The sequence below is a fragment of the Oryctolagus cuniculus genome, chromosome 9, assembly GCF_051225735.1.
Source record: "Oryctolagus cuniculus isolate XC-2025 breed Fujian yellow rabbit chromosome 9, ASM5122573v1, whole genome shotgun sequence".
In the NCBI taxonomy this organism is placed as follows: Eukaryota; Metazoa; Chordata; class Mammalia; order Lagomorpha; family Leporidae; genus Oryctolagus; species Oryctolagus cuniculus.
In genome coordinates, this window is record NC_142875.1 from 41005430 (window position 1) to 41027717 (window position 22288).

The window sequence follows — 22288 nt, forward strand, 5'->3', positions numbered from 1 at the left end:
AAGTATTCTGATATGTATCCTAACTGCTAGCCCAAATACCTGCCTCCAGGAATAAATTTTTTAAACCAATATTTGGTTTAAGCCTCAAGTAGACATGAGTATTAAGGGAAATTATCACATATTGCTAATTGTGTTTTCTCTTTTATAAGATCAGGGATGATCTACAAGGATACATCTGATGGACTCAATGAAAAGGTACCTGCAGTTCTGCCTTGAGAATGTTACTGAGATTGCCCCAGTGGTTGAAGGGAAGGATTGGACAAACACTTGTGATATCTGGCAAGGTCTTGAGGAAAGAGTAGCATAAAATCTGTAATCCTAGGATTAGATGATTTTCTAAACTTCTGTAACACAAAATTTCAATGATATTACAGCAGTGAGACTTAGCAGAGTGAGTGTACAGTAAGTCTGATCAGGGTACATGTCTTTTTTTCCTTTGCTTTCTCAGAAATAAGCCTTCATCCAATACAAAAGATCAAGTGTGCTTTGTATTGCAAAGAATGTTGGGGAGGGGAATGTGTTTGGTGCAGCAGTTAAGGCACTGGTTGGGATGCCTACATGCTATATGAGAGTGCCTGGTTTGACTCCTGGCTGAGCCTCCTAACTAGCTTCTTACCTAGGCACACCCTGGGAGGAAGTATGTGATAGCCCTAGTACATGAGTCCCTGTCACCCACACAGACATGGGTAGAGTTCCAGGCTCCTGGCTTTTGCCTGGTGCAGACCTGGCTATTGCAGGCATTTGAGGAGTACACTAACAGATGGAAGATCTCTGCGTCCTTCTCTCTTCATTCTGCCTTTCAAAAAAATAAAAATAAATAAAATTTATTTAAATAAACCAAATAAAGTTTATTAAAATAAAACAAAGACACCCCCTACACACACAGGCTGTTCTATACATTAAGGTGTTGTTGATATTAGAGAAAAAAATTCAGGAATTGTTGTACATACCCTCTACTTATATTTAGGAAGTAGAATTTCACACCCAAATCTACTTTCCCTGGGCTGGCACTGTGGTGTAGCTGGTAAAGCCACTGCCTGCAGTGCCGGCATCCCATATGGGTGCTGGTTCAAGTCCCAGTTGTTTCACTTCCAATCCAGCTTTCTGCTACAGTCTGGGAAAGCAGTGGAAGATGGCCTTAGTCTTTGCATCTCTGCACCCACGTGGGAGTCCATGAAGAATCTCCAGGCTCCTGGCTTCAGATCTGTGAGCTTTCTCTCTGTCTGTCTGTCTGTCTCTCTCTCTGTGTAACTTTGCCTTTCAAATAAATAAATAAATCTTTAAAAAAACTTTTTTTCAGTGTCTATTAGCAGCACAGACATATATCATCACTTACATTTTCACTCTTGGTGCAGACTCCCTAATGACTAATCTGGTGACTAAGAAAAGAAGATACTTTCTGGAAGATCCCAAATACAAGCCTTAATTACAGTCCTAATAATCTTCTTCAGCTATATGCAACCCAATTTATTTGTATCTCTAAAGTTTTGCCTTGAGGATTTTCCTAAATCAGTTGTCTATTAGAACAGAAAGGAGTCAGCATATTTAAAATAATATCTTGGTCTGTATAAAATCATAGTTTTGAACAGTGAGCAGCTTACAGACTACAGTAAAGGAAATGGGAGGCATAAAATAGCAGCAGTTTTAATTGTCTAGCTGAAATTTACTGAGCACATCGTAAATGCTAAACTTTATACTACATATCAAAAAGGAATAAAAATGATTTGAAAGCAGCTAAGAGAAACATAGCAACAAGTGTGAAAGCAGACAGAGGTGGTTGTCTTTCTCATCAGCATGAGAGATAGACATTATTACAAATCACAGGGGCAAATCGGGAAAAATCCTTTGATATTCTGAATCTGGAGCTAACCAGTAAGTTATAATTTCCATTTTGTACAGAATATAGTCACTTTTTCTGGTGTATTTCTCCAAATACACCAGAGTGTATTATGAGGGTATGCTGAGCATGTGAGTGAACTGAACTCTAGTTCAAAAACTAAAATAACGTTAAAGCATATGGGGAAATCATGTGCCTGAGGATGATAAAGCTGCCACCTCTCTCCCAGTGGAGCACACTCAGAGTCTATACTTGTACTATGCCAAACGAGAGTGAAGAGATCTGTGACGAATTCTCATGCTGTGCTTTCTCTTATAATGCCCTCCCAGCACCCCACATTCTTCTGAAAACTAGAGGAGTGGGTGGATGAGATGGGAAAATCTATTCAAGTAAAAAATTAACAACATTCTGAAGCCATACATAGACATCATTAGTAGAGACCTGCATTCCTGTTTGCATTGGTAATCTTCAAAACAATTTATTTTTAAGTTTAAAATGGGACAAATGTATTCTCAGAGTCACTGTGTCTATCTTTTCCATTTCATTGTTTAGAAATACACCTTTGTTTCAAGATCTAACCTCTGCTGGGGCATGGGGCTGAGACACAATCACAATAAAACACCTCCCCCTTAAAACCAGTACTTCACAGCCCTGTTAAATCAAAAGAAAAATCCCTTCTCTCCTCCCCAGTCCCACAGCCCTCAGGATTTTAAATGGTAATGATCAGTTCATTTGAGAAAATGGCATTTTAGTGCTTTCCTTCACAAGATCTTAAGGCGTCTAAGGTGTCTCTTTCCCAGTGATGTGCACCTCCTTTTGTTTTCTAGCATTACTGGAACTGACCTGGCATGGATCACTGGGTGAGCAGGCAATCTTAAACACTTCTCATATAAATTACTGGTTCCCTTCCAAGTGCAATTGCTCACAGGGTAATACACCATTTTACAACTCTTGATAGCAAAGTCTCTTCATTCTACTGGGTTCCACACCTCCCTCTCAACCCCACCACCAGGAAATGAACAGACAAAAAGACTAATGAAGATGTGAACCTTAGAAGCAGTAAGGTTCTGGCTCAATCTTTGCTATTTACATAGTGGGATATTTGGGATCCTTCAGTTCTTCTACTTCCTACTCCAATTTCTCTCAAATCTTCTTTTCTTGCTTTAAAAACCATCATCAATGAAAATATCAAAAACAACAGATTCCACATATGTAGATACCATGAAAAACAGGCACTAATGAAATGAGGCTCAACTAAAACATATTTCTTGAAATTGTCCAGAAAAGAAAATAATGCTTAAAGTTCACAACTTTCATCTATTAGATAGAAACGACATACTGTGTTTCCATGCAAATAATGCTTAAAAACAAATGAGCAATCCCAGATCATACTATTGATGGTCGCATTTCCCAAACCAGTGTCTTTTTTTTCCCATGAACTCTAACAACAAGGTGTGTTTTTACTGAGAGTTGACTCGGATCAGAGCATGCAGTGTTGTATTTCAGGTTGTGGCTCTGTAAAACCTTGTAACTTTCTTTGAAGTTAAACAGTGTCAATCTGTTTCCATGTCTGAATAACTCTTAGAAGAGCCTGCCTGATCCAAGTCAACTCATTGAAACATACTATTTCCCCATAATTGATGTTCTAAATGAACGTCCTTTCATAATAAAATGTGCTAGAAAACAAAACAGCTTTGCATCCGGCACAAGTTGCATCATAATTAAATTTTATTTTATCCCATCGAGGCATGCTAAATGTTGAGCAAAATATAATTTTAAGTAATTTGTTTGTATTCTTATCTGTAGGAGTTGGAAATTAACAGCGTTGCTAGTTTGCGTTTACTGTTAAGCCTGGAGAGCAGAGAGATTGCTTTGCAAACATTACAGTTATTATGTCTGCAGTTGGTACTCTTTGTATAAATTATTGATCAGCCAGCTTATTTTTCTTTCTGCTTAATGGATATTATAGCATAGCCGTTTACAACGCTATAGTTAAGGTTGTGTCAGCACTTCCATTATAATAAACCCTCTGTTACAGGGGTTTATAACTTGTTGTAAAAATTTGCTCTGGGCTGAAACTTGACATACAAGATCTTGGGCTAGAAGGTGGCAATTGTTGTTCTTTCAACTTTAAAAAAAACTCTTTGTTCTGAAGGGCAATAAATAAATAAACACTTTATTCTTTTCTAACAATCCTCAAAATTTCTGACTTCAAATAAAGCAATCTTATAGGCTATTTGTTGGACAAGGACCTCTTCTTTATTTAATAAGGCAAAGAAAAAGGACCAAGATACTAAAGCAACAACGACAAAGAGGACAATGAATCAATACAAACTTTTATAATCAAGTTAAAACACATTTCTCTTAACATTACAAAATTATACAGTAATTTATGTTTTAATATTAAACATATTTTTAACTATAACACATTATATTTCTTCTTCCCACTCCACTTACTACTGACCTTCTGTAGAAAAAAATGAGTTTTTGGTTATTTAAAAAGAAAGCGATATGACAATAAAAATTCTGCTTATGAAAAGATGCAATTAAAGATGCAATATTTGCTAGATAACTAGGAGTTTGCGTATCTGATTTTCTGATCTTACTTCAGTCCAGTCTTCCATTCCCCTCACAATGGCTTGATTTAGAGGAAAGGACTTGATCTCAATTTATATTATTCTTGTTGCTGCTTCCTTTTACAATCCAATTCCACAGTGATCTTACTGTGTTTGTTTTTTTATCAAATATTTGGCAGGGCAACCCTTTATACCAACCCACAGATGGAATTAAGGACCTTACACTGGAAGGAAGTAGTGATAGGAAAGTATAACTAAATTATCTTGTAGAGTTGACTACCTGTCATGAAAATGATGTAGTTACAAGTCAGAAAAGCAATTCCATGATGACTCTTCTTCTCCCTAAATATTCTTCATCTTGCCATGACACTCTCTCCCAAAATGGGCTTTGAGATTTCTTATAATATGCTCCATGACTAGCAATGTATTTTCTACCACATACCACCTTTATTCTGAATAAGGAGCACAGGCAGTGAGGACAGAAGGTTAGGGAGCAACAGTAAGACCAAGTTGGACCATTTGGCTCTGGGATCTATGTAAATGTGAATGTAAATAAATAATTACCATATATACTGAATGTATGCTGATAAGCATATATACAATCCATGCATTTCCATGTTGTAAAGCAAATCTCCATGATTTAGAACCATTTTAACCACTTCCTTATTGAGAATCAAAGTTTGTAATATCAAATATGAGTGCCACAAGTTATGGTGTGTTCACCTTCAGTTCCTCACCTCTGTCCTTTGAGCAATTTATCACCAAGCTCTCTGCACTTGATTAGAGAATGCATCCAGGAGATAAAAGTTTTGTCCCTTATTCTTTCCTGATGAGAGCCAGGGGGATTGGAAAAGAAAGGGAAGGAGGAGCCACCAAAAGTCAGAATTTGTTATAATAAGTGGGGGAGTACAGAGACTGAAGGTATAAAAGTAAGGATGTGTTCACTTAAGGTGGTTGAGGTTTATCTGCTGAACTGATTGGTGAGGCTGTGCGTCCGAGTTAAAAGACTTGGGAGAGTTACTTGGCATAATTTCTCCATCTTCAATGATTTAGTACTAGAGTGCAAACATCAATTTTGGACTCTCTCCTGAGAAACGTTTAACAAAGTCAGTGAACTATTGGTACCCTGGTATCTTTCTAGATTTGTCAAACTTTGATAGCTCTTTAATAAACCTAGGCCTGAAGTGTATCTCAGTATTATTGTTATTAATATTAAGGAAACAAGTCCATTAATAAATATGCAGATGTAAAAATCATCTTCCTCTTTACTTCTCCATTGTGATATATCTTGGAATCGTTGAGAAATGCAATCTATTGTTAAGGCTATTTGTGCCGGGTGTGCTAATGCACTCTTTGATTGAGTGAATTAGCAGTCATAACAATCTGGCAGTCTGGCCATAGAAGTGTGCTCAAATTGATTTGTGTTATGGCTGGACTGGAAAATCTAGTGTTAGTTGTTTTTTGCCCTGGGGCATTGTTTGTACCAAACTCTACTTTTCATTTAATTTTCCAATACATTTTGAAAGATTGAAAAGCTTGTGATCAACATTTGATCCACTTGCATTATTTAAAAAAAAAAATTCTGAAAGTAATTTCAGATTCCAAAAAAAACCTTGCTTTCAATTAGAGTAAACATAATTAGAGTGACGTCGTGCTTGGAATGGTGAATCTCCCTTTGAATCTATTAAGCATGTTATCTCCTTGTCCTGTCACTTAAAGGAATTGAGTACATATCTGGAGGATATATCTGCATTTTTCTGTGCATGCTTCTAATAGAATTTGAGAGAAATTAAAAGAGTCAGATTGCAAGGTAGCTCTCCTTGTTGCCCTTTCTGCATACACCCTAAGTGTTTATGTTTTACTTAGTGACGCCATAAGAAGAGGATGCTCCAAAGCTGTCAGGAAATTTTGAGATCTGCAAGGAACACAGTCAGATGTATGCTGCCTTTAAGTTACTCAATCAGTTTAGCTTTTTATATGCTATGAAATACACATTTTCATTTTTTAAAAATAACTATTTCAATCGCAATGCTCAAACTCTGAAGCTTTAAAGACATAACTTAATCCTGGCTTTGTCAATATTTGTCTTTCTTACAATCTTCTGCTTTGCAGTCGTTTACCAGAATTATAATGCAGCATGAATAAACCTTAAAAATGACTATTGATTACAGAGAAAGCTTTGTGGAATCATTTAGTCAGTTTCCCCACTTGAGAAATCAGTGAATAAAATAGGTCAATAGGTAAGGATTGAATGGACGCAATACAGTGCCTGCTTCCCTGGGTTTTAAAAAGGGTGAAGAATAAATCCCCATAGAATTCATGTTTTTATAGTCATAAAATTAAACGATACTCACCAAATCCTCACTGTAAGTTCATCATTCTACAGATTTAGTCTTTTTTTTTTTTTTTTTAAACCACAGGTTTAGAAAGTATGTTTTACTTCCCTGTCTCTGCCCCTTTGAACCAAATAAGATGCCCTCATCCTTCGGCTAGAGTGCCTGCCTGCTGTCACCCAGGTATACACCAGGACTTCAGATGCAACAGCTACTTTGTATTTTCTCACTGTCTTCCGCAGCCTTACAGCTCTTCTGAAAACTGCATTTCGTACTGCACTGAACTCTGTATCCTGTGCCGATTTTTAAGTAATAGATGTTGAGACCTGAGACCTCTCCTTCTCTGAGTTCCCATTCGTAAGGATCTTGGATCTCAGATCTCTTCGGGGGGGGGGGGGGGAGGGAAGAGGAGGAAAGAGAGAGGAGGGGCCAGAAGGGGGCAGAGGGAGGGAAGAAAATACCTTCCCTGAACTGGTACAAGCTAAGCTTCAAACGATATCCTAGGAAAGAAATTAAAGACTTCTTAATTAGTGCAGCAATTAAGCTTTCTTGGTAGCATTTTAATCAGCACAGGCCCTATCAAAGGACAAACAGAACGATTTGCAGGTCTTTGAATTTTAAACAGTCTTATTGATTTCAGCACAATACGTCTTCACAAAACACAGGGAGAATTTTCTAATATCAGTTACAGTACTTTGAGTTTTACTTATGCAAATTGAGTGAAGGTTGGGGAAGACTAGATGGAGAAAGAGGACCTGAAACAACCAGAGATGGAAAACAATAAACAAACAAGACAAAAGCTCTGAAAGCTAAAGATGCAACAGAGTGAGCATTTGAAATTTCTCTGAAATTGATTTATCTGTTATTGGTAAAAACTGTTTGCCTTAATCATGAGCAACATTTCTCAATGGGGTGGGGGAGAAGAAGAGAGATGGGAAGGGGGGGGAGAGAGAGCGAGAGCGAGAGAGAGAGAGAGAGAGAGAGAGAGAGAGAAAGAGAACCTTAACATCTTTCAAGGCTTTTCTTTCCTAGATATTTTAATTTGCATTATACGCTTTTTCTAATCCTATTGTTTGATCAAAGGGGTAAGTGGTGGTTCCTTGAAATGGTTTAGAGACCTGAATCCCAGAAAGCTCCCATTCAAGTAAGGTCAAATGCCCCCAAGCCCTGCTTCTGAGTGGAGCACGTGCTCCAAGATGCAGGTTTCCCTGCAGTAGAAAATTGAGAGTTGGCGTCGAAGCAGAGTGGAATTATGGCTTAGTCTGTTAGCATTGCTTCCTGTCTGTGGCTTCTGAATGTGATGGGTATTGGGTGAGTGATAGGTTAAGGAAATGTGAGAAGTGAGAATGGTAAGGGCAGATTTGGGGCATTTAATTCCCATTTTCTTTTTTTTTTTTTCATTTGTGGGTCTAGAATTGAAAATGATGATATTTTGTCTAGTGTTTTAAAATCAAGTCAGGATTTATGGAAGCTAGGCATGCATTTCCAAAATACAGTTAGCTTTTTCTGGGCTTAATACTTTCCTCTTACCTTCTCCCATACTGATTCGGCACTTCGTTTTAAAAGGTATCACTTTCTAAGACTTGCTTAAACACTTGAAGTGTTTTCATGTGTGTGATATACATTGAATCCCCACTTTTAGTTGTGGACAGATTTGAAGGCTGAAGAAAAGTTAGAAGTTATTTCTGATGATATTAAAATACATTGGCTAACTAGGCCAAACAATTGTGCAAACATGAGCTATCCTAAGTTTGTCTATTATTCAGCAGCAATTTTCTGAGCGGTACAACTCAAGAAAGCCTCCTAATAGAACTGCTGTGCCCCAGAAAGTATAGCGTAAACTTAGACTAATTAGCCAATAGTGTCATTTTTCTCTGTAGATAGTTCCTGCACCTTTTGACACTAAACATCAAAGACTTTACAGGATTAAAATGATAAAGAGAAACGTAATCATCATTTCAACACCCAAATGGCAGAAATTTTCATTATGAAATTTCCCAACACTGTGAACCTGCCACTAACAGTTTGTTTTTAAAAATCTGTCAGATGCTCCAGCATTGCTTCACATCTCGTGAAGTCACTGAACGTGTACAGACAGGTTCGAAGCCTAACTATTTTAAGATTCCTAGAGATATAAGCAGCAAACAGACTTGACCTCTGCTCAAATCCTATCTTGGTCAAGAATTCTGGAATAAATACTTCCATGCAACAAGTTAGAAGAGGGGACAGGAAGGAAAGGAGGAAGAGAGGCAGTCTAAACAGCCTAATGTTGTTTTTAAACATAGCCACCCTCTCTACTTTTGCAAGTCAACTGGTGTGCTTTCTTTTTGTTCTCATTATTTACACAACACATTTGCACTGACAAACAGAAAAGGACTTTTCCAAAATACAGTGGTGCTTTTCTAATATGAAAAAAATATAACTACTGTGTTATTGAAACGACACATTCGCACTGAGCAACCAGCCTTAATGTCTCTTAAAGGATACCAGCGCAGTCGGTTACTGTGCGAGACAGGTGAATTAATTACAGAGTTTGGGGTTAGAAAAATCAGTGTTCTTGTTTACCACTTTCTCAGTCTTCAAAAGTGCTGCGTTTCTGAGTTCTCTGGGCAAAACAGACGTTTCTGACCCGCTTTTGGGGGCGAAAAGTGAACTTATTGTAAATCTTCTACCTCGTGGCAAGAAATTTCTCTCCACAAACCTATTAGGCAATACGGAATCCAATACAGAGCAGCCCACGATCCTGAAGCCATTTCGGACCCACTTTGTTCCCACAACTTGGAAAAAACTCTCCTGGAATGGTCACTGTCTTCGGAGAAATAAATACTTTCCACAAGGAGATCAAAACAGTCGGATGCCCAAAAAAATACGACTCTTGGCTTCCGTGCGAGTCTTTTTCTCAGCGTAATTCCTTACTAATCACGGAGCGGGGCTGGCTTGTCGCTCCGGTCTCCTCGCCCAGACGCGCGGAGACGCGTCCTAAATCCTCGAAGGGGAACTCTGAGCGCTCTGGCTCCTCGCTAAGTTGCCTGGAAGCTTTGGGGAGGGGTGGTGTGTGTGGGTGTAGGTGTGGGGGTGTGTGAGGGGGGCAGGGCGAGTTGGGGCGGACCAGAGAGGGCAAGGGCTGTGCGCTGGCCGGGCCGGGGCCGCAGAGCGCTGTCCGGCGCCCCCGGCCGCCCCTGCCCGTCCCCCCGCGGTCGCTTCCCTCTGCCCCCTCCTCCTCTCCCTCGCACGCTCCCCTCTCCCTCTCCGTCTCGCGCGCTCCGCGAGTCTCCGCTGCGAGTTCCTGGTTGGATAATTTGGGTTAATACTAGTGAGTGAGGTTTTTGCGGCTTCAAAGGGTATTTCAAGTTTCCGGAGCTCCTCCCCTCTGCACCGTGTGACAACAACAACTCGTCCAGCCGGCAGCCTGCACTTTTCAGCTCATTTTCTCTCTGTCATTCCGCTCTCAATCTTTGATCAATGTACTTGCCGGGGAGAACCCGAGTCCCTCAGTCCTCCTCCTCTTCACCTTCACCCTTCCCTCTGTGCTAGAGCGGGACCCACACCTCGGCGGCCGGCCCTCCCCGCCCCCGCCCGTCCCCCCGCGGCCGGCCTCGCTGCCGGCCCCCGGAGAGCGCTCGCCGTTCGACTCGCGGGACACTTTGGTGCGCCTCTCGGCGGAGCGCCGCTCGCGCTCGCTGCTTCCCGCGTCTCGCTCCCTCGCTCCCTCGCCTGCTCGCCCGGAGTTGCAAGGGTCGCCGCCCCCACCCCCGCTCCCGCTCCCGCTCGTCTCCCCGTCCCCTCCCGGGGCTGTGTGGCAACTTTTCCCCCCTCGCTTCTCCTCCTTCCCTTTTCCCCCGTATATGTGACCATGGCAGTGCCGGCGGCTTTGATCCCTCCGACCCAGCTGGTCCCCCCTCAGCCCCCGATCTCCACGTCTGCTTCCTCCTCTGGCACCACAACCTCCACCTCCTCGGCGACCTCGTCTCCGGCTCCGTCCATCGGACCCCCGGCGCCCTCTGGGCCAACTCTGTTCCGGCCGGAGCCCATCGCTTCGGCGGCGGCGGCGGCGGCGGCCACAGTCACCTCTACCGGCGGTGGCGGCGGCGGCGGCGGCGGCAGCGGAGGCGGCGGTGGCAGCGGCGGCGGCAACGGAGGCGGCGGCGGCGGCGGCAACTGCAACCCCAGCCTGGCAGCCGCGAGCGGCGGCGGCAGCGGCGGCGGCGGCATTGGCGCTGGCGGCGGCGGCGCCTCCAGCACCCCCATCAACGCGAGCACCGGCAGCGGCAGCAGCAGCAGTAGCAGCAGCAGCAGCAGCAGCAGCAGCAGTAGCAGCAGCAGCAGCAGCAGCGGCAGCAGCTGCGGCCCCCTCCCCGGGAAACCCGTGTACTCAACCCCGTCCCCAGTGGAAAACACCCCCCAGAATAATGAGTGCAAAATGGTGGATCTGAGGGGGGCCAAAGTGGCTTCCTTCACCGTGGAGGGCTGCGAGCTGATCTGCCTGCCCCAGGCTTTCGACCTGTTCCTGAAGCACTTGGTGGGGGGCTTGCACACGGTCTACACCAAGCTGAAGCGGTTGGAGATCACGCCGGTGGTGTGCAATGTGGAACAGGTTCGCATCCTGAGGGGACTGGGCGCCATCCAGCCCGGAGTGAACCGCTGCAAACTCATCTCCAGGAAGGACTTCGAGACCCTCTACAATGACTGCACCAATGCCAGGTAAGGAGCGGGGGTGGCCCCTGAGGCCCGCGGCCCCTTCCCACCGGCCTCCTCGCCCTTCCCTCGCTCCCTTCCGGGCGCTGGCCGCCCCGCGCGCCCGCGAGCCGCGCGCCTCAGCGAGCGCGGGCCTCTCCTCCCCTTCCTCAGGGCTCTCCGGCAGCGGCCGACCCCCGGAGAAGTTGCCTCGACCTCGCTCTTCCGGCCGATAGGTTCCTGGCTAGCCCGGGGACCGGAGCTTAGCTGCTGTGGGACCGCGGGGACCCCAACCCTGAGGGTGGAGGGGGCGGGAAGGAGCAGGACAGTGCCTTTCCAGGAGCCACAGCCCCTTTCTTGGGGCTCCGGCGTCGGGGGACCCCCTGGACGCTGCTGCCCGCGGGTGCGAGCCTAGGGACCGGTGTTGCACGGCCCTGCTCCCTGCACCCACGGGGCTGCTCCACCGCACCCAGGGGCGTCCCGGGAGCGGGAAGAGCTCGTGACCCTGACCCGCAGGGTTTGGAGAGCGGGGAGACGCGCTCCGGGTGAGGGGCCCGTTGGGAAGCCGAGGGAGTGGGCCAGCAGTGCAGCAGGGGCACTTGGAGGTCAGAAGGGGGGTCGACCTCGAGGGAGAGAGGCCCGGCGCAGTCCCGGGGGACCCGCAGGGAGTTGAGCCCCGAAGCCCAGAGGTGGAAGCCCGCCGAGGGGAGGGGTCTGTGTGTGTGTGTGTGTGCGCATGTGTGCGTGTGTCCGCGTGTGAGGGTGCGTGTGCAAAGGAAAGAAAGGAGTGCGTTTGCCCCGGGGCAGATGCGAGAGCACCCGCAGATTTCCGTCTGTAAGGAGAGGTAGCCGGGTGCTGGAGACCTGGAAGCTGACCTGGAGACCGGAGGAAGATCCCGGGGCTCGCGCACACTCTCCCTTTTCTCTCCTTCTCTAAAGTGTGTGTGCGCGCGCGCTTGTGTGTTTTCAATTCTTTGTTTTCTTTTTTTCTTAAGGTTAGTAGCTCACGCAACGAGCAGGTGCACGCTTTGCACTAGGATGCTCTGCGGGCCTGACTTGTCTGGGCTGTGGCTTCCTCAGCCCCGCGCGGAGCGCGCAGGGTGGAGGCCGCGCGGCCGGTCCCCGGCCGGGCCAGTTTTATGCAAATGAACGCGCGGTGGGGGAGGATCCACCGAGAGGGGGCGGGAGAGGGGCAGCTTGTCCGTTTCGGGGTAGAGGCGACCGTTTCACCCCCTCTCACAGTTGCGCTTCGTCCCTATCATTCGTCTCAGGGAAGAGCAGGGGGAAAAGTTCTGATTCCGAGAGCAAGCACCTAGGGAAAGTTGGGGATCTGAAACGGGCACGTGGGAGCTCGGCGCTACATTTGCGCAGAAAACTTCGGTACCCTCCCACTAAGTTTGCAGAGTGAATGAGGGAGCGGGGTGGTGTGTGCATTCCTGGCAGAGCTGGGGAACTCAGGTGGGGAGGAAGGAGGTGTAGGGCGAGACCGGGACGCCTCGTGGGTGGGAGAGCCGCTGGTTATCTCTGCCTTGGAGAGACTGCTGAACAGCGGAGAAGGGTGTAAACCGAAAAGGACTCGAGTTCTAACCCAGCAAATGTCCTCTCCTGTCCTATCCAGAAATTCTGTTCCTCGTTTATTTGCCATTCTCTCCATAGGACATCATTGTGTGCCTGTTTTTTTTTTTTGGACATTCTTTTATTTTGGGATAGATGCTGTGTGTGTGTGTGTGTGTGTGTGTGTGTGTGGTGTGCATGCGTGCGAGCGTGTCCAAGGGAATGGACAGGTGGCAGTAGAGATGGAGCGGCAGGATCAAGATCTCTCACCATCATTTACTGGATAATTGGTGTCCTTGCTCGTCCAGATGATACACCATTGGCCTCCAATCTACTGTTGAAACATTTGAATCAGGGAAGAAAAGTATCCTGGAGTTGTTAGGAAAAATGCTAGGTGAAATTTGAAGTCCGCTCAGATAACGATTGTTCGAAAACTGTCTGCCTGTTCCGCAGATTGGTGAAGTGCTATGCTACTGTCATTAAGTAGACAGCCACTCCATTCCGAATCCTCTTTGTGTGCTTCCTACAGCACACACTGCTGTAGGTAATCAATGGCCATTTTACACACACAGACACACACACACAATTGCTCAAGAAAACATTTTCCAGTAATTGTATTCTAACCTATCCATAACTTGATCCTCTTTATTTACTGAAATTTCGCCCAGATTTTGAAGTCCTTGTCATATGGCTGAAGAATATACTTTAAGAGTTAGTAACCAAAAATTTTTTAAAAGTTTCCTCCCACCTCACCAGTTTAACAATAGCACTGGCGTCTTGCAGGGCCAAGATAAGTTAAATCCAGTGGAACTCTTTATCCTTTCAAAACTATCTCCTCTCTACTATAATTGTGTTTCAACCACCTGGCCTTGATACTTTGCAATTAAATGTGTTGTTCTAAAATCCTATTTCAGGTTGTTTTTAAGCTAAATGTTGACAGTTTGTTGATATTCTAGTGAATTTTGATCGTTTATCAACTAAAAAGCTTGCTCAACCTGAAATACCCACCAGTGTTGTTGCCATTAACATGAGGAGATGTGCAGTTGCAGATGCATACCTAGGTTATCCTAACTCTGCCACGGACTAAGGAAATAGAGAATTTATAATTGAACTTTCACCAAATTATACTGTTTGTATTGTAATGCATTATTATTTTCATGCTAATTACGAGTGTTATTGTCTTACTTCTTTACTTTAAAAATGGTATTAATGTTTTCCTTCCTGACTTTACTAAAGCTAAAATTACCTTCTACATCCCAGACTTCGCTTTTAAAATCCTCTTTAACTCATCTAGATATATTGATTTCTTTCACTTTGGTGCCTTTCTTCTCTAGCTACTTAATACAATAGGGGGATAATTTGTGCATAATATAAGAGGAACTACACAAGAAGGCAAACTGTAAAATATATATATTTTATGTGTGGGGGAGAGCAAGTGTATTGGCGCGCGCGCGCACGCCGTGTGAGTGTGTGTGTGTGTGTGTGTGTGAGAGAGAGAGAGAGAGAGAAAGAGAGAGAGAGAGATTGAGAAATCAAATCTTAGCACTCTCAGCTTGTTATAGAACGTATATCATTATGTCTCTTAATAGAATTTAGATACCAGGAACTCTGAGGAACCAAAATGATGCATTCAAAAACTTGCTCAAAGTGGCTCAGTAAGTTAGTAGAAAGCTTAGAGTGAATTTAATTTGCTTGGGGCTATTGCATTAGTATGCTATCTATGAAAACTAGAATAAATGTTGACGCCATCTGTCATGACCACAAGGAGATGAAAATGAGATTATCTGCTAGATACGAAAGCTAAAAAATAAAGTTCTCAAAACATGAAAGAAAATGTAAAGAAATATATTTAAAAGTTGTCAAAGGGCAAAGTCTGACCTTGATCAGCTTCCTTCAAGTATTATTTTTAAAAAAACTAAACATTAGTTGCATCAACTTGGCTGTTGCAACAGAGGTCAGTTAATTAACTGCTAACCATTAAATAACAACGAAAACAAAGTAATTATGTACATGGTCAATTCTCAGTTTGTATGAGTCAGTTGATTGTTTGTGGATTTGGGTTAGGATTCAGTTTTCTGTGAATCCAGTTAATAAAAAGTGATCCTGTTCTGCTGTGTTATCTATAATATGTATTCTTTGTCAGAGGATGATTTTTGTCTCGGGATCTTTCAAACCAGATAGTCATTTAGGTCCAATATAGCCCTACATTTGTGGAGATTTAATTTGACCAGATCCCAGTTAGTTTTATCAGACATTTTATATGCCCCCACATTTATTCATAAACAGTAGGCTTTTGTCTTGAAAGTCAATATCATCATCCATAGACAGAAAACTGAAAGACTCTCCAAGGCTTGTATGTTTTAGTAGGAATATATAAATGGTGTTTTATATTTCAATAGGATGAGCAAAATATTATCCATTGACTTAATCTTTTTGCCAGGACTTTTAATAAAGATTGGAAGCTGAAACAGTCTATATTTATTTAACATTTCCCTTTTAGCTCGCTTTTCAAAGGCATGGTCTTAGGCGCTGATATAGAAAGTTTCAACACAAATACAGATTCACTTACTTCTAACAGATAATTACGTACTTGGCACAGAGAAATTGAAGAATTACTTCAAATGAAGAGAGACTATGCTTTTGAAGTTTTTGTATTACAGTAGATTAATGGTTCCTATAAAGCCTAATGTCTCATTTTATAACATTTCAAAAAGAATGTGGCATAATTAGAAGACTAAGACATAAAATACGAAAGTTCGTTTGATTCCACAGCATATTCTGTGTGCTTTAAAATGTTAGCAAATTACAGTTTAACAACTAAAACATAAATAAAATATAGGAACATTCTAACCTAGGGTTTACTTTATCCAGTTTAATTACATTACAGAACACAAATTCTTTAGTTTCAAAACTGTTGTTTTCACTGGAGTTAGTCTTCAATAATATCACAGTTTTTGTTGTCAAAAGTGCACATTGTTATGTACTTGCTGAACTCTACAGTTTATTAGTTAATGCTCTGAGGCAAGGAATTTGATTTTTGTGAATGGCATTTTATTCTGGGAAGCTTCAAATATTACATGAAACAAGCTCCAAGACAGGTTTTCATCCCTCAGAGTTTGTTGTACACTAGTTTTGGTATTTTCAACAGAATTTTAAGCTCTTCATTTTAGTAGACCAAACTTGCTGTTATTCTTGTTTACTCTATTACATTTTTCCAAAGTTATGTATACATTACTGAGACTAATATTAGCCACCTTCTTTCCCCCTCACTGTTTCTCTAGCCCCTGAGATGTGACATCCAATATTGATTAAAGTCTTGGCAGGATTTGAGCATAAATCAATCTTCTCTTTGACTATTTACTACCTGTGATTCACCAGCATACGAAAGCATAATACACTTTATTGTTTCTCATTTGATGTTTTCTTTTGGAATGTAAGCAGCATTTGCAAATTAGCTCAATGTGCAACCAAGTTGTTATTTTAAGAATAATTTGTGCTATGACTGTCAATTAGCGTTATTTCGTTTTTCCAAGTTATTTTACTAACCTATACATGCAATGCCTTTGTCAATCAGGTAAAATAGTCATTTAAATTTCATTGTATTAGCAACATAGAGCACAACCATTGCAGAATGTGATGGGAAATGAAACTCTCACAGGTTATAAACGGTCTCCCTTAGAATCCTTGTCTGAACAAATTAGTTTGAAGTATCCTTTCTAAATAGGTACAGGTGAGTGTCAGATTTCTTTGAACATTTTGATATTAAGGTTTTTGTTAATTACTTAGTTCTTTTAAAACGTTAAACTTTGCATTTCTTCTTTCAAAGATTTCATTTTCAGATTGCTCACCAAAAAGTCACATCAAGTTATAAAATGCCTTTAAAATGACAGGAAATATAAAAATTAATATGACTATTAGGATATTTTTAATGTAGCTAAGATAAATTTTTATAATTTTACATTTGAATTGTTATTAAAAATAGAGTGATGTTAGCAGTTGTCAGTGTGTGCCAACATGTGCCACTTTCTTGACTGAGGTAATGATTGTGATTGGTCAATATGAGATGTATAGGAGGGGGTCTTCAAAAACTTCATGGAAAATGCATTTCATGAAAAATCTATTCAGGTACTCAAAATATTTTTTGCACCAAATAAACTTTCTTAAAAAAGCATTTTCCATAAATCATTTGAAGTCCCCTTATGTGTGTATGTGTGTGTATACAAGTATATATGTTAAAAGTCTAAATGCTGCAGCTTGAATAGTCTAGCTAAGACTACATTTATATTTTTAGGCCTTGGAACTGCATTAAGAAGCCCTTTCTTCATTACACTAGTTATGTCCAGTAATTAATTTTTTAATGAAGAAAACCTTGAGTTAAAAGCACACCTAAAGGAGCTCAGATAAGTATAATATGAAAGACTCTGGACTGCACAGATACATGTATTTTAGGCATACCAAAGGCTCCGTACAAACCTGCTTTGCGCTTGAATTCTTCTACTTTTTCCAGTTGTGAAAGTATTTCTAGTACAAAGTAATTTTATGCTATCGTAGCTGTTTTTCAAAATACTTTCTATTTGCTGATTTTTTTGGCATTTGATAAATATGGAAATGACTTCATTAGAATGGTGTACCTAGTTTACCAAATTATTGCTTTGGAAAGTAAACCATCAAGCATAAGGTGCTTATATTTGGTCTTGTAATGAGCTGTTATTTGAGTAACTGCGGATCAGTCTATTTTGATGCACCTAGTTGTCTCAAGGTTCCTGAGGATCTGTTAAGTGTGACCATTGCTGCTAGTTGCAGGCAGTTAATGATTAACTTTATGTATAAATGTGCAAATGATAACGAACAAAATTTTCAACCCAGAATAAATTAATCAGTCAGATACTTAGTCAATGAAAGTGTATTGTTATTCAAATTAATAATGGAATTAAAATTAGTTCAATAACATAGCAGATAAATGTCCAATTTTTTAAAATGTATGTCAGATCACATAGAAAAAGTGACCCAAATCACTACTTGATCCAAAGTTAAGCATCTTGAACTGGAAGCATTTAAAATTTCTTGCTGTATTCTGTCATGGATTTTCTTTGTAAGATAAGAATATATGAATTCCCCCATTAGAAAAAACTCATCCTTTGAGTTTTCTAAATTAAATACTGGATTTACCAGTGGCCAAAGTTTGTACAGATGTGATGCCCTGTTGCTTTCTCATCCAAATTGTTTTGGAGTTGATTCAGGATTTCCAACTGAGATTCTTATATACATTTAAATGTATGTAACTTGATTGGAAGTTGCCAAAGATGACATTAAATGGAAGCACTCATTCTATCATTGTTCATTTATTTTTGTTAGAAGTATATTGAAGTGTTGTAGCTACACAGCACAGCGACACATTAATAGTTACTTAAAAAAGTTTTGGAAGGGAGAGAGAGGGAAAGAGAGACAGAGACAGACAAAGAGGGAGAGGGAGAGAGAATGCTTACCTTAAGCAGCTACAATACTATGAATATAATATAATACTTAAAGTATATTACACATTTTGAGCAGGAAGTCAGAATGAACTAAGACCGGTATAGTAAGACACATATTGCATCTTTTTAATTATGTGTGGAATCTAAAATAGTTGAACTCATAAAAGCAAAGAATGGAATGGTGGTTATCGGAGGCTCAGGAGATATTGGTCAAAGAATATAAAAATTCAGTTAGATGAAAGGAATAAGTTCAAGAGCTCTGTTGTACAGCAGGATTACTACACTTTCTATGATTTGGAAGATATAAATGTAACTTAATTTGACTCTGTGTAGACCTTTAAGAATCATGCATATTCTGAAGATAGTGAATACATTTGACAATGATTAAATACACTTTTAAAGCATGATTTTTGCAAAGCAAATGTTGAAATAGACAACATAATCGTTTTGATTTGCCACATTGCATATTTGAACAATATTTTTCTTTCCTTAGTATAAATAAATGAATAGGTAAAGAAAGTATCACAAAGTCACAATGTTAAATTATGTTTGGATTTATATGGTTTCAGATATTTTAAAATAATTACATTAACTTTGCAGTCATCACAGGGAAAAATCCCTTATTTTTCAAGGGCAAAGGAAAGTTTATCATAAAAAGGAAAGTGTGCTCATTGAAAGGAAATTATTTTATGGAAGCATACAGGAGCATTTGCAGCAAACAATTGTTAATTCAATTTAAGGCATGATGGTCACATCTTAAGTAAAGGCAATGGACATAAATCTCTATGTTAGTCAAGAAATGTATAATTATGTTAGCTTATTAGATTACTTATTTATTAATAGCAACTGTAAATGGCTGTATTAACTAAGTATTAAAACATTTTGTTTACATGTGAACACATGAAACCACTGAAGATATAGTAAGTCTGAACTCATCACAGTTTTGCTAACATATAGTGATTCGCCTCATAGTATTAATTCCTATTGTATATTTCAAGGTCTCTGAATTTTCTTTAACATAAGTGTTGGAAGTGATACTTGTTTCTTGAACTAGGTACTGTCTAGTTTAATAGTGTCTTTGGATTTTATAGGAATATCTTGAGGCACTTTTCCAAATCAGCAGTCATACATTTCATAATAGGGTGGGTATTATGTGTGCAACAAGTGTAAAAGTTATATCAGTATTTTAGAGTTCTCTGTGTTTGAAATTCTTATTTATATTAATCTTAACCCATTTATAGTCCATGTGCTCTACAAATTATAATACATTTGATAGAAAGTCATGTGTGTGTGTGTGTGTATGTGTGTGTATACACAGATACGTATTTGCAACCCTGTAGGACATAGGATTTTGGAGGTTTGCTTTTTTGAATCATAGAAAAATAGCACATTAAGAAACGCATGCCACATTACTGAATGACAATAGGAAAGAAAACCAAAATTAACTTTAGAGTAGAAGTAATTTATACTTAAAGGTTTGAAAGTATAATATAATGTATGCGGTTAAATAGCAAATAAAAACTTAGATTAATTTTCCTAGCTGTTTTAATAACTAAGTCTACTTTTTATTCCCTGTTTAAAAACCTTTATCTGGAAATATTTTATTTGTATGAAATAGATAATAAACAACTAGGTAGTAGAATCTGAACATTATTGAATAACACTAATGTGCTTAATTACCCTTGCTTCATTTTTTCATGGTTTTATTTTGTTGCTTCTTGAACTTTAGAGCAAGAATACCCATTTTAGAATCAGTGAATGAATGAAGAGAAAACAATTTCATAACCTTAAAATATAAAATGACTACTCATCTAAAAGCTTTGCCATCAAGGAGATGAGCTAGGAATGAGGTCAATGGGTTAATCTTCAGGTCTACATAAGGAGATGTGTATTACTGCTTCTTGCAGTGGACTGTAATTGTCTTTGAAAACACCTGGTAAAGGTCCAGTTAAATTGAAATCAATTACTTTCTCAATCATTCCATGGCATTTGTCAAGTCCTTACATCATCTGTAAAAGTGCATGCATACATACATTCTTTTGTAGAGTAGAAATAAGCTCATAAAATAGTGACTCAAAGTTTCTGGCACATGTAAAGCTGTGGAATTAAAAAAAAACACCAAAACTCTGCACATAAAAAATACGTCTTGTACAAAGTGTTTGGTAAGAAGTTCATCCTTGCATTTAATAAATAAAAACAAACCTATTTAACATTACTTTTTGAATGATCTTGTATGCACGTATTTTAAGAGGAAAAATTAGTAGTAGAAATGATTTCGTGATATTTTATGACTTATGAGCTCTGACACCTTCATTCTTACCCTCTAAGAATGCTCTGACAAGTGTGTATTATAATCAAAGATGAATATATGTCTGCTGTTCACTGATTTTTTTTCTTCACACCATTGACAGTACATGCAGATTTGAACTTGTAGCCAGGAAGAGTGCTTCCATGCTTCAAATTGCCAAAAGACCCCCAGGGATAGAAACTTGACCTGCTTTTATGAAACCATAGAATTACATTTATACAAGTTATCCCACGGGAAAAGAATGAACTGATCGCAATTCAAAGCTTAATATTGCAGCCTTCTGGGTCAAATTTGATTTTTCTTTCTGTTAACACCTGTTTGGCTACCATATTTAGTAATCTGATATTCTTAAGTAATTTTAAAATATTGTTCATCAATGATATTTCAGAGTTAAGCCAAAGTGCCATCAAAATTTTGCAGCTATTTAAGCTCTGTTGTGTTAACATGTTAATTTTTAAAATCAAATATCTACTTCCTTACATATATATACTGATGTAAGGAGTATAAGGAAAAATTTACTTAGCTGGATCTGAAAACATTTGTTTTGTGCGTTTTTTTAAAAAAAATTTATTTATTTATTTGAAAGGCAGAGTTACAGAGAGAGAGCAGGAGAGACAGATCTTCCATCTGCTGGTTCACTCCCAAACAGCCAGGACTAAGCCACGCCGAAGTCAGGAGCCAGGAGCTTCTTTCAGGTCTCCCACGTTGGTAAAGGGGCCTAATCACTTGGACCATCCTCTGCTGCCTTTCCAGGCATCTTAATAGGGAGCTGGATCAGAACTGGAACTGGAACAGCCAGGACTTGAACTGGCTTCCATATGGGATGCTGGTGCTGCATGCCAGGGCTTTAGGCTGCTGAGCCACAGTGCTGATCCCTATTTTGTGCTTTTTAAAATCAATTTCTCTCCGCTAATCAGTTAGCCCAAGTAGAAGAAACTTTTGTAAGGAGTTTTTCCTTGTGGTAACATTTCAGAATAAATAGTTTTGTATTTAATTTTTCTTATAGTCACATTTTACATGGTTATATTTCTTATTTTTACTTGGACCATTAGAAGTATGAAATGAAGATGGTCATTGATAAATTGGATGCATAAACATTGAGTCATTTTAGTTCCTTAAGCTAAAAAACAAGTTAATCATTTGTTCAAAATAAAGAGGAATTTAAATGTATAAAATGTTGCTTATTTTCTAGAATATCAATATATGAGGGTACTTCAGAAAGTTTATAGCAAGTGGAATTAAAGAATTAAAGCCATCCACAGTTTTCTCTTTAAAAACATTTCCATGAACTTTTGAAGACCCTTCATATATACATATACACACAAATAATAACTGGTATAATGGATTGAGCCATAATATCTGTTTGCTTATAATTAATAATAAGTGACTGCCATTAGATTAAATGAAGACCTACTTCTCTATATAGTATGACAAATGCTCAATCTTTTATACACAAAAGCACTTTATACACGGTAAAGCAACACATACACATGGCACTGCAATTAGTTAAATAATTCAAACATTGGATTTTA

General features: G+C 40.1%; 1 protein-coding gene across 1 annotated transcript in view; it reads left to right on the plus strand.

Annotated features, from left to right (window-relative positions):
- Positions 1 to 10185: 10185 nt before the first annotated feature.
- The window catches only part of DACH1 (dachshund family transcription factor 1), a 438352-nt gene continuing 426249 nt past the window's right edge, over positions 10186 to 22288 (plus strand). Inside the window, exon 1 of the mRNA XM_008260046.5 lies at positions 10186 to 11447. Coding sequence (XP_008258268.2) covers positions 10600 to 11447 — 848 coding nt within the window. The 5' untranslated portion in view covers positions 10186 to 10599. The remainder of the gene's footprint in view (positions 11448 to 22288) is intronic.